Source organism: Anopheles gambiae, chromosome 3, assembly GCF_943734735.2.
Source record: "Anopheles gambiae chromosome 3, idAnoGambNW_F1_1, whole genome shotgun sequence".
NCBI lineage: Eukaryota > Metazoa > Arthropoda > Insecta > Diptera > Culicidae > Anopheles > Anopheles gambiae.
This window is the reverse complement of record NC_064602.1, coordinates 24,230-35,977: the sequence shown is the minus strand read 5'-3', so window position 1 is coordinate 35,977 and position 11,748 is coordinate 24,230. Positions and strand designations below refer to the sequence as shown.

The window sequence follows — 11,748 nt, the reverse complement described above, 5'->3', positions numbered from 1 at the left end:
TATGACGTTCCAACGCTTCAGAACGAAACGCTTGAAATCAGCAACGCTTCGTTTGACAGCGATCAGCTGGGGTAAAACGTCATAATTGACCACCAACAAAAATCGATGATTGTTTTCCCGTTTTCCACGCAATAGAAATTAAAGACCTGTGTAAATTTGCTGTGCTGCTGGAAACCTGCTCACAGTCTCGGTGAAATCATTCCATTGTGAAGGCGACATGTGAGCAATCGTATGGGCAAAGCTATCAGCATCACGAAAGTATCTCGGGTGAATTGAGAACAATCGCGAACCACAACAGTATAATGGAAGTATGAAAAGACGATGTCTTGCCTCATTGTTAGTCTTTTGCTCAGGACGTAAACATTCCACTCGATAAGCAAATCAGCCGCTTCCGGATTCGCCATGGAAGCGTTCATGCAGGAATTTTCCATTCCCAAGCACCAAATCCGGGAAACGGAGTGCCCGAATCGGTTCGTGCTGCTGGTGCACAAATCTTGGCTGCGCGCCCTCAGCCAGGGCAAGGTACCCAAAGAGTTCCCCACCTATGGCCTAGCCGATGCTCTCGAATGGCCAACGGAAAACGAAACGGGACCATGGAGCAGAATTTATGCAGCCGTAAGTACCACTGTTAACGCGAAGTCATACATAAATAATAACAATATGAAAAAAAGTTCTTGTACGCATGAGTTCCCATTGCCAGATCACGCTTCCGTATTAAGCCACTTTCCTAGCTGTAAATCCAATGTACCGTTAGGAGAGCAATTATGCCTTCAGCCACTGCGCCACATACAGGTTTCGTAACTCCATTTTCCTCTTTTGCGAACCCTCGTTTTTCGGTGGTGCATTGCGCGCCACGATATCAAAACAAAGCTTTTAGCTCCTTTGCATTCCACTCCTTCCTATTTATTGCTGGTCAGTGCGCACCCTCAAGCGACAACGTAACACGCATACATTTGCAGCAGCAGCATGTAAATGCCGGTATTTAAAACAAAATAGAAGGCACTAGTGGGATGCAAAACACAATCCAATTTAATTTAACATACATCCAATTTAAATTTTACAATGTTTAATATGCCTATGTTTTCTATTTTAGGTACAAAAAAAGCAAAAGTGTAATGTAATACCACTGCCGAGAAATAAACATTTGCACGGAATGACTGGATCGAGCGGAAATGATCTGTTCCTATCGCCCCTGGGCACCACTGGCGACGGTGAAGACCCACTGCACTATTCACAGTTGCTTCAGTACGTGTCTACCACGAATCATAAAAATCTATGGAAAGCAGCATACCGAAAGTACGCCGCATCCCGGCCCAGTAACATTCCTGGTGGAACAAACGCCGCTAACTCTGTCAGCAGTGTATTCAGCGAACAGCAACGCGACTTGCATCCCAATATCTACCACAGTACAAATGGTAAAAAGGTACCAACGGGCGGTGATATCGTCGGACCTGGAAGTCACATATCATCATCGGGAGCATCGGCGGACCGACCGACGGGAGCAACAACAGGCAGCCAATCAGCGGTACTGTCACACGATGTTGTTTTTCGAGAGGTACTAGCCCGTGCTTTCGGTTGTCCAGTGTTGCAAAACGTTACAGCAAAAGAAGACCACATGGGGCCACAAATATCCTCCATTCCGCCTGCTGGAGATGCTCAGCTGAGCAATGCAAATCTGTTTCCCGTGCTTTCAACGATCGAAACGGGGAACGCATTTTACATACTGTACGATCTCTATCTGGCGAATAACTTGTTGGACTGTGTCACCTACAGTCCCGCCATCGTGGAACGATCCTATAACAAACCACTGTTCATCGTGTACCAGTTGCTGCAGTTGATGAAAAGCTTGCACGAATGTGGTCTAAATTTGGGTGACGTTAGCTTGAAAGACATCTACACGACCGAGAACCTCTGGATACGGGTGATGCCGAACCTCGAGGCAAACCTGATCGAGTACGACGAAGACCTGATGCGGCAGATCGGAGAGCTAAGTATTGCAGCCCCTGGCCCTACGGCGGGACTAATGCACGTAAGCATGCCAAAGCAGCTCACAATGAGCACTACGCTCAAAGAGTACTGCGAGATGTGGTGCCATGGACAGCTGTCCAACTTTGATTACCTTACCATCCTCAACAACTTAACCGGTCGGCGTGTCGGATGTGCCGAGTTCCATCACATCATGCCATGGGTGACCGATTTTTTCTCCCGCTCCGGGCAAGCGTGGCGCGATTTGAAGAAATCAAAGTTTCGACTAAATAAAGGCGATGCACAGCTTGATCTCACGTTTCAAGCCGCCGCTCAACTGGCCGGTTCGGGAGCGCAAGAACAAACGGGCACGTCACCGGCGGCCATTCCTCACCACGTGTCGGATGTACTGTCCGAGATAACGTATTACGTTTACATGGCGCGAAGGACACCCAAAGCGGTTTTGTGTAAACATGTCCGCCCGATCTGGGTACCGGCAGAATATCCGGCCACGATTCAGCGACTGTTTGAATGGACGCCCGATGAATGCATTCCGGAGTTTTTCACTGACCCATCCGTGTTTAAGAGCATCCACGAGGATCTGCACGACCTGGAAATACCGAGCTGGTCCAGCTGCCCGGAAGACTTTGTGCTGAAACATCGCGAGCTGCTAGAAAGTCAGTACGTGTCCGAACGGCTCCACCACTGGATAGATCTTACCTTTGGCTACAAGCTAACGGGGACTGCTGCCGTACGGTCAAAAAATGTGTGTCTCTCATTGGTTGATAAGCATCAAAATCTCTGCCACCGTGGCGTAGTGCAATTGTTTTCATGCCCTCATCCGCTGCGCCAGTTCCCCACCGCGTGGAACGGAAAAACTCCTCCCCGGTTGCAGCACATACAGAACGAAACGAATCGCCGTCTAACACGCAGTACCGAGGATCTTACAAGGAATCCGCAAACGAGCGAGGGTGAAGCCTCTGTGCAAAGAGATCGTTCACCTGCTGCAGCCCCGGGACCAACTTCCTACAGACATTCGACGCAAAACCTCCAGCAACAGTACCACGCGCTGAAATCGTCCGAGTCGAGCTACCATATAAATCATTTGCAGCCCAAATCATCCGGAACGATTGTTTTACCAAAGAGCTTCAACCCGATTGCACAGCTGACGGCAGTCGAGAGTTTGGGCACGTTTCGGCGCAAGGTGTTCCACTCGGGCGGTAGTGGTGACACAACAAAACAACCCGACGAGTATGATCTCTGGTGTTCGCGGATGGACGCTCGGCCGGTATCTTCGTCTGGTGGGAACGCATTTGTGAATCGATTATTCAGCGAAACCTACGAACGAACGCTTCGGAAAGATCGAGCAACGGACATGACGGTGCAGCCAACGCTTTCGCTACAGCAGCAAGCGAGTGCTGCTCGGCAGAATATCAAACAATTGCTACTGCAGCAACGTACGAAAGATCTCAAGGTTCTCGGTTGTCTTGTGGTGGAACTTTTTCTCGCGTCAAAATTGCTTCCACTGGGCAGTTGTTTGCGGCAGGAATTCGACGAAAGGTTTGATGCGTGTACACGCCTCGTCACCGATGAGCCACGTGCCCTTCCACCGTGTCTACTTCCGATCGTACGAAAACTGCTAGGGTTAGAAGAGGATCCAGAACCGTCTGGAATCACCGATCGGGGTCTGCCACCGCCCACACCCCATCAGTACTTGCAACCGCTACTAGCAAATCTGCTCATACCTTTTCCGGCTCACTATCATCGTCTCTATCAGACGGTACGTGCATTGCGTGCGTTTGACGAGTGTATGCATTTGCTCGAGTTGCAGACATTTTTCGAATGTGATGGTAAGAGTTGCCAACGGTACGCTGCCCTGGATCGTACGCGTATAGAATACCGACGGTTGATTGCCGAGTGTAAAGTGAACGCTTGTGTTGCACTTATCGATCCACTGCTGCAACCCAGCGGGCACAAGGAGCAGTACTCTGCGGTCGAACTGCTTCTTCCTCACATTGTAGAGTTGATCATACACGATGATACCTCAATACCGGCTGCCTGGAACTTGTTCGATACAATTGCAACCACGCTAGGTGTTCGCCGAACGCAAACCGCACTGCTGCAGCCTATCCTTGCACTGTACGATTCCGATGAGATGGATACAGCCGTTGGGTCATCGCGCACGCTAGCCACTACTGGTAGTAAAGATGTATTAGCCTTCGGGGGCAATGGAGCAATGACGATGACTGCTGGAGAAGGAGAAGGCTCGTCGTACCTGAAGTTCAACCCACGCAACACGTCGTTCAAGTCGAAAAAATCGGTCAAGCTATACCACCACAGCTTTCTGCTAAAGCTAATTGTGCGTTTTGGGCTGCGCTGCTTTTTGGAGCACTTTGTTGTGCCCCTCATTGAAGCAGTTGGTGGTTATCGGGACGGCGATTTTAACCAATCGTACCACGTACACGAACCAACCTGGCCTTTCGGCGGAGAGTTCCGCAAGTCACGATCGTACCGAAGCTTCAAGCTACACAGTAACAACAATGTGGAGGAAGCATCTACCGATGCAGATCCGGCATCCATCTCCAACACACTCGTATCACCGAACTGCTCCGATCGAACCATCTCTCCGACAACCGGCAGCCGTCCTGGGTACAATCCGCTCGACGAAGAGGAATTGCTAGCGGCAGACACGCCAGTTAACTCGGCAAAGCTGCGAGACAACGAGCAGATGTTTGCATTTGATGAAGATCCGCAAGCAAAGCGACGCTCCACCATGACGCTGGAGGATGACGATACGGTGGAAAATGCAATGCGCCGTATCATCGACGACGAAGAGCTCGATCTGAAGCTGAACCACTCGCAGGCGGAGGAAGCGTTCGAGGACGCATTGACGGTGGGTCAGACAAGCGAACTGAAATCTCCCACTATTCCCATACCACCGACGTCTACTTTTAGGCGCAGCATCGAGTTCCATTCGATCGGGTGTGAAATTGGCAGCAAAAAGAGCCTCGATTCGGGAGAGTTCCTATCCAAGACGCCGGACGTCACGAAAGAAGAAACATCTTCGGTTGCGGGCGTTCTATCAACGAGTGAAAGCCGTCGAGAATCGCTGGCCGGGTCAAGCATGCTGAATCGTTCGAAATCTACGGATTCCAATAAGACGCGCTCAAATCGAATTTCTGAAATGAGTTCCGAAAGCATCATCTGGCTTTCGCATCGGCTCGGTCCGGTATTGACCGCACGCTACCTTTCCCGCAACTTGCTCAAAATGCTCACCCTTTGCTACATCGGAGCCGAGAATCTGTTCCCGAGGGCGGATGAGTCGAGTCAGTTGAACCGATCATCTCCGACAGCCGCCGCTGCTGGGGTTGCCCCGACCGGATTGAATCATTTCTCCATTACGGATGGAAGTGTGGTCGGGGATGAGGCAGCCCTACGCGTAATCGACTGTCTCATTTCAATATCGGCCCTGTTTGGTGAACATTTTATCCTGGTACAGTACTTGCCGCACGTTAGCGAAGTGATTGCCCTTTGCCGGAAACGCATTACACCTACGCTTGAAGGTGGACTGATCAGTGCGTTGCAGCTGCTAAAATGTCTAATACCGTACCTCAACGACTCGACTGTAATGGAGCAGCTGCCTGAAGTGTTTCTGCGTCAAATTCTGCATCCCGCGATACGGCTGCTAGAATCATCCAAGTATACCATGCCGAGCGGGTTTCTAGCACGGTCCGTGCTCGCGCGCAAACTGATGGACGCACTGTACGTCATCTCCGTACGCATCGGGCGTGAAATGACACGCGAACACATCTGCGTACCCGGGCTTCAGCGCTTTTTCCTCATTTTCGACAAGGCGTATGCTCGGCAGCAGGAACATTTCGCTTCCGCGGTTGCGGACACAGCCCACGGGGATCCTCCGTTCGATAGTTTTACGCCCCCCAGCTCTCTCGGCAGCATCGCCGACCACCAGGCACTGGGTCAGGGTCAGTCCCTTGCCAAAGCGATGGAAGAAATAAGGGATGTGTTTACGCCAAACTTGGCGTACTTTACCTTCGTGCCCTTACTCAACTACCTCGGCCAGCAGGAGATGAGTCGATGCGTAACCAATCTGCCGCTCATACTGAATCTCTGCCACGAACACGAGCAGATGGATTACGGCCGTTCAGGCTCTGCCCAGGATGCCAGTACGATGCCACCGGGCACAACACCAAAGGACGAAGAGCAGATGGATTCACTGAACTGCTCCAACAGCTTCGGTTCGAACATTGTCGGCAATCGTATCGAATCCTCGGCCACTACCGGTTCGAGTAGGATTGAACATAAAGATCTGCTCGGAATGGTTACGTACCGGCTCGATAATGTTAATAGCTCGCGCAATCTACGAGGCAACTGGCTAGCGTACTGGGAGCACGAGATCGGACGGTCGGAAAAGGACATTCGATTAAACTTGAAACAGATCAAGCTGCAAACGTACACCGGCCATTCCAGCTCGATCAAGGCGGTACTAGCACTAGACAACGAGAACAGCTTCATCTCGGCCTCGAGAGACAAAACAGTAAAGCTATGGTCGCTGCGCAGTGAGGGTGACGGGTCGAAGATGTCCTCTTGCCAGTTTACGTATGCGAATCATCGCAAATCGGTCCACTCGTTGGCCTTCTTAGAAGCGCTCCGGTAAGTTGAAACCCTTCCAGCTCCTGGCCGATGCTAAATCAATCTTTTTTCCCTTTCTCATCTGGCAGCTTAACGATATCGTGCGATACCGGTGTCCATCTGTGGGATCCGTTCGTGGGTGCTCAGATCGGTTTGCTTGATGTTTCGAAACATTCGCCAGTATATGTGGTCAAGACGTTCCCTTCGCCCAACAGTTTGGTGTTGGCCGGAACTGGCGAGAGTTCGGTCAAGCTGATCGATGCTCGCACATTTAGCTACTGTCACGAATGGAAGGTGGCGTTGACACCGGTCGGACAAGTGCGTTCAATCGCAGTCGCACCCGGCGCCAACTGGGTTGCGGTGGGTCTTACCTCAGGCCACATCGGAGTGCTGGACGCACGTACTGGTGGCATTATTTCTTCCTGGCGCACGAACGATAACGATCTGCTGCAGCTGTTGGCACCGAACGATACTCAGCTCGTCAGCTCCAGCCTCGATCAGATGATCGGTGTGTGGAGCCCCAACACAGGCCATCTACAGTTCCATATGAGGTAAATAATGTTGTAAATTTAACTTTGTTTCTTTATTTACACATATTAAAACATACCTAAAGGCTCGGGTACATTGATCGTTCTCGCTAGTGTAATTTCGATTTTTACTAGCGCAACTAGCGGCTGCTGTAGGCAGCTATTTTGTGTCATCAAGGGAATTGTCCTGCCGGATCTCAAATTAAGGAAGTTTTTTCATCGTTTTATGCTGCAAAAAAGGATTGAAATGCATTTCAATCATGTATATCTTCTTTTTCTTCTATGTCACAACAATCGTTGTCAGTCGAAAGGCCTGCCTTGCCTGTACCACCAGTGGGCTTGACGATCAGTGACTTACTGATTACACATAGCTGGATAGTCAATCCTTCGTATGGGCACGGTCCTTTAGGGGCTTGAACTTATGACAGGCATGTTGTTAAGTCGTACGAGTTGACGTCTGTACTCAGACCGGCCCCAACATGAGTATCTACCTATTACTTCTCCAGTCCAATTTAAGTTAAAAAAAAAAACAAAGAAAAATAACATTTTCTGAAGCGACGCAGATTTTCATGGCAAATCCGTTTGGCTTATCGCCGCCAAGTGCGCTAGTGAAAATGAAAATTATACTAGCGAGTACCATCAATCTATCCGGGCCTTAATAAATACTGACACATACGCAAAACCCTTTAAATGTAACGAAGCGTGCCATTCGCATCGAGCGCCTCTGCCGAGAGCTTCAGCTCGATCAGCTTTCGTATACATTTTGCCTTGTACGGCGTTCGGCACAAACTTGTCTTGCACGGGTGCGTTGTCTTAGGGTGCGTATCGTTCCCCTGGACATCGACCGGTGGCAGCTTAGCTGATACGGTGAGTCCAGGGGTCGACAAGGCTGCCCACAACAAGTAGCATACAAAGTAAAAGAATAAACCCCAGATCGAATCATTACCCTTCATTCCCTTGTTCAGAAATCGTCCCGAACCGGCCCACTGTATGGTGAACAACGGACCAGAATTGATTGTAGGCACGCCGACCAACCGCATTGGCGTGTATAGTGCGATCGCGCCGGATTCACCGTACTCGTATACCAAACTGCGTTCCGAAACATTCCGCGGGGTGTTGACCAGCTTTGCCCTCTTGCCACTCAATCGAATGATGCTCGTCGGTGGCGACAACGGTACCATTACCCTACTGTGTTAAGACGATCTGACCAGGAATAGCTACCTATTAATAGTGATATTATTACAACTAGCTATTCTTTACACTTCCTTTTTCTTTATTTGGCGCGAATGTTCGACCTAACGGGCAGCAAACGTGTGCAGGTGTGTTTGTGTGCGTGTGTGTATTATTCTGTGTGTAAATTTGTTTAGTGTTTTGTTATGACGTTATAACCCACAATAAATAAAGTTTTCGACCAATATATCTTGTCATATTTTGAAAGAACTAGTTTAAATGTCCCGGTTACAGAGCTACGCAGCGTTTATTGGGGGGCATATAACAAATTCACTTCAATTAACCACTTTATTGTTGGTGTGTTTTTTGTGTGTTCTTACATTATATATAACATACATTGTAGTATATAGAGTTATGATTACTTAATTTTCCTTTTTTTAATATTTTATAAATTAAATTGTGGATGGTGGACCTTTTGAAATAAATAATGTATGTATCAAAATTCACACTATTCGCGATAAATTTACTTTCTCTTTCGGTAAATTTACTTTTCCTAGTATGCCGTATGTATTACATGTATGTCGTATGGACAGAGTACTAGCGACAAGGGCCCTGGGAAGGTTGGACGTTGACGAATCATTTGCACATTCAGCTAATCATCGCTATAGATGCGTACGGACTTACGCTCACGCTGAGCTCCTCGGGTAGCTATAAACCACGGGGTCCGCCACGGGTGCTGGACGCTCTGGAATATACACACAGCAGCAAGGAACACTTGCTTACTACGAGGTGAAGGATGCGTTTGGTGAAGAACGAAATTGGTATGACCAGCGTTCACGTCCAGCGAACACGTTCCTTATGCGGTTAGTGGTGATCAGTTATGATGAAAATCAAAGTACTTGCAAGAAATGTGAGTTTATTCAAAGGGCAGGCCTGAGTCAAGGACTGTGTAGGAACGAGGTCCCGTATTGTAGAACAATTTGACAAAAAGGGTGACTGTATCAGTTTTCGGCAGTGTACCTATTTTCGGCATGGTAACTAAAAAAGTGAAATTCTGCACAAATGCCGTAAAAACTGTCACAAAACACAATTTTGTAGTGAAAGTATACTCATTTGTTATTCATATACGAAGTTTCACACCATTTCTTTGCGCATTTTCCAAAATATCAACTAAATTATTCAGAGCTCAGCATTTTTCGGCAATAGCCAATAGTTCGGCAGGTTTTGTGATTACGAAAACCAGAACAATAAAACAATGGAAGTGTGATGTACAGGCGGTCCCCGAGATACACGGTTAATGGGGACCGAAAACGGCCGCAAAATACCGTGTATCTCGAATTTCCGCGTAAGTCGAATCTCGTGATTTCCTGCTAAAATATCACAAATTTTCGTGTAATTTTGCAAGTAGGGGGCGGTTTTAGTCACTTTATGAATTATTTGATATGATTCTGACTGAATATAACTGTTTTAAACCTTTTGAAATAGTTTTTAACATTCGATCAAAACGGAAATTATTTGGCAATTTGAAATTGATGTGTCAAATCAGTACAATTTGCTCAAAGAATTGTCAAATTTTGAAAACCGCGTATCTCCGAATCCGCGTATAAAAGGTACCGTGTATCTCGGGGACCGCCTGTATATTAAACTTTTATGCATGTTTAATTTATTCTAACTTGTTTGGAATTCTCGATAAAAATCTAAAATCTCGATAAACAAGTTATTTTTCACTTTAAATGCTACGGAAAATAGGTACACAGTAATGTTAATTTTTGACAGTTCAATGTTGTGGGCTCCTGCTGAAACTTGTAACAATAACACACCTTGGATTTGGCTGAATATTCCTTTTATACTTGTCCAGAACTCTAAAATGCGTGTTTCGACACATAAAACGACCTTTCTTGTATCAAATATCACCAATTTCACGACAAATAATGCAATAACTGAAAAAAAGATTATTTGTAAGCCAGTTAGTGCCGTACGCTATAACCGTAAAACTGTCAATTTCCTTCTATAGCTGCTCTGTTGAAATGTCGCATCAAAAAAGCTGTCAAAACGGGCCAAAATATGCAACATAAAATTAATTATTAAAGTTCTTTTTAACACCAATCTTAGGAAAGTAAGAGAATTGCTTTTGTACATATTTTTATTGATAAAAGCATTTTCTGACCCGTATTCGCACTGCCGAAAATAGGAACAAACTGCCGAAAATAGGAGCAAAACCAATGTTTGCATTTTCACGTATATTTGTGAAAAGGGGCTTTGAAACGGCAAATAAAAAATAGCGCAATAAATTACGATAGTTTATCAACCTACACAACATCACTTTCATGAAAAATAATAAAAAATAGGTGTGTGTGAGCTGTTTTTTGTGAAACTGATGCACTAGCCTGTCGAAAACTGGTACAGTTACCCTAACCAAAAGTTCGTTACAGGTAGTTTGACATCTAAGAGCCCTTTCCGATTCAAATTTTATTTGTAATTAAAATGATAAATCGGTCTGGTCGGATCATTGCAAGAAAAATGTTAATTGGTTCATACATTTTACAGGAAGAGTATGTATGTCTGTAACAGTAAATGTTTGAGGGAATGATGCATTTTCAAGGGCTTTCTGCTGTCAAATGGCATCCAAGATGGCCAATCCGATTTTGGCTAATATTCGACCTCGTTCCTACACAGTCCTTGGCCTGGGTGGAGCAATGATCGACCAATCGACCAGGATGAGTTACAGGGAGGCAGATTCACGCTGCTGCGAACTGTTGCGGATTGTTTGTATACATATCTGGACTGTAAAAAATGTTTAAAAATGGCATTGATCGTATTATTACTAACTTTATGATATAAAGTAAGTTACTAAGCATAAAACGCCGTAAAAGTTAGAGATGCTTTGGCAAACCTCTCACAGCTTACACTAAATCAATATTTGAAGCTTCTTATCATTGAATGTTGTTTTTTTTTCTAGATAAAAAGCTACAACAAAATTTTAATTTTTGAAATTGTATTTTAAGAGCTCCTCACATGAGACAAATAATTCCATTGTAAGAAAAACTAGTAGCTCACAGTGTCATAACGATGTTTTATTCTCATTATTACAAATTTATATTATTGCAACCGTCACTAAACAGTGATCGTATCAAGCAATTTCTCCTCATCAGCCTGTACACCACCAAACCACTGTACAGTGGTGTGCATGTTGTGCTGCTACTGATGGCGCTTTTGCTAATGGCGCGTGATGGCGGCAAACCAGAAACACGGGCTAACCCGAAGCAAACGAAGGGCGTACCGCCGACTAGACACGAGATCTCAGCATGCAGGAATACCTATCGCGCGTCCGCCCCGTACATGCGACCCTGGTCGGTCGGTGTTGCTAACTCTCTCTCTCAATTTCTTTCATTATTGTTGTTGTTGCTGTTTTCCTGCGTAAAAAGGAAAACCGTGC

At 46.5% G+C, this 11,748-nt stretch overlaps 1 protein-coding gene across 2 annotated transcripts; it reads left to right on the top strand.

Moving 5' to 3' along the window:
* Nucleotides 1–55: 55 nt before the first annotated feature.
* On the top strand, nt 56–8,557 carry LOC1278232 (WD repeat-containing protein 81). 2 transcript variants are annotated; one of them, XM_061653198.1, is made up of 4 exons: nt 56–615; nt 1,094–6,636; nt 6,705–7,166; nt 8,108–8,557. In XM_061653198.1, the coding sequence occupies exons 1-4, from the start codon at nt 403–405 to the stop codon at nt 8,337–8,339; spliced, it is 6,450 nt and encodes a 2,149-aa protein (XP_061509182.1). In that variant the 5' UTR covers nt 56–402; the 3' UTR covers nt 8,340–8,557. The 2 variants fall into 2 exon arrangements, with proteins under 2 accessions (XP_061509182.1, XP_061509183.1); XM_061653199.1 differs by having other exon boundaries at nt 8,076–8,286.
* The last annotated feature ends 3,191 nt before the right edge of the window (nt 8,558–11,748 follow it).

Excerpts from the sequence above, each read along its gene's own strand:
- LOC1278232 (XM_061653198.1), top strand. The coding sequence starts at position 403 with ATGGAAGCGTTCATGCAGGAATTTTCCATTCCCAAGCACCAAATCCGG. Across the intron at positions 616-1,093 it reads GGAGCAGAATTTATGCAGCC|GTACAAAAAAAGCAAAAGTG; the intron begins GTAAGTACCACT and ends TTTCTATTTTAG. Across the intron at positions 7,167-8,107 it reads CATCTACAGTTCCATATGAG|AAATCGTCCCGAACCGGCCC; the intron begins GTAAATAATGTT and ends TCCCTTGTTCAG.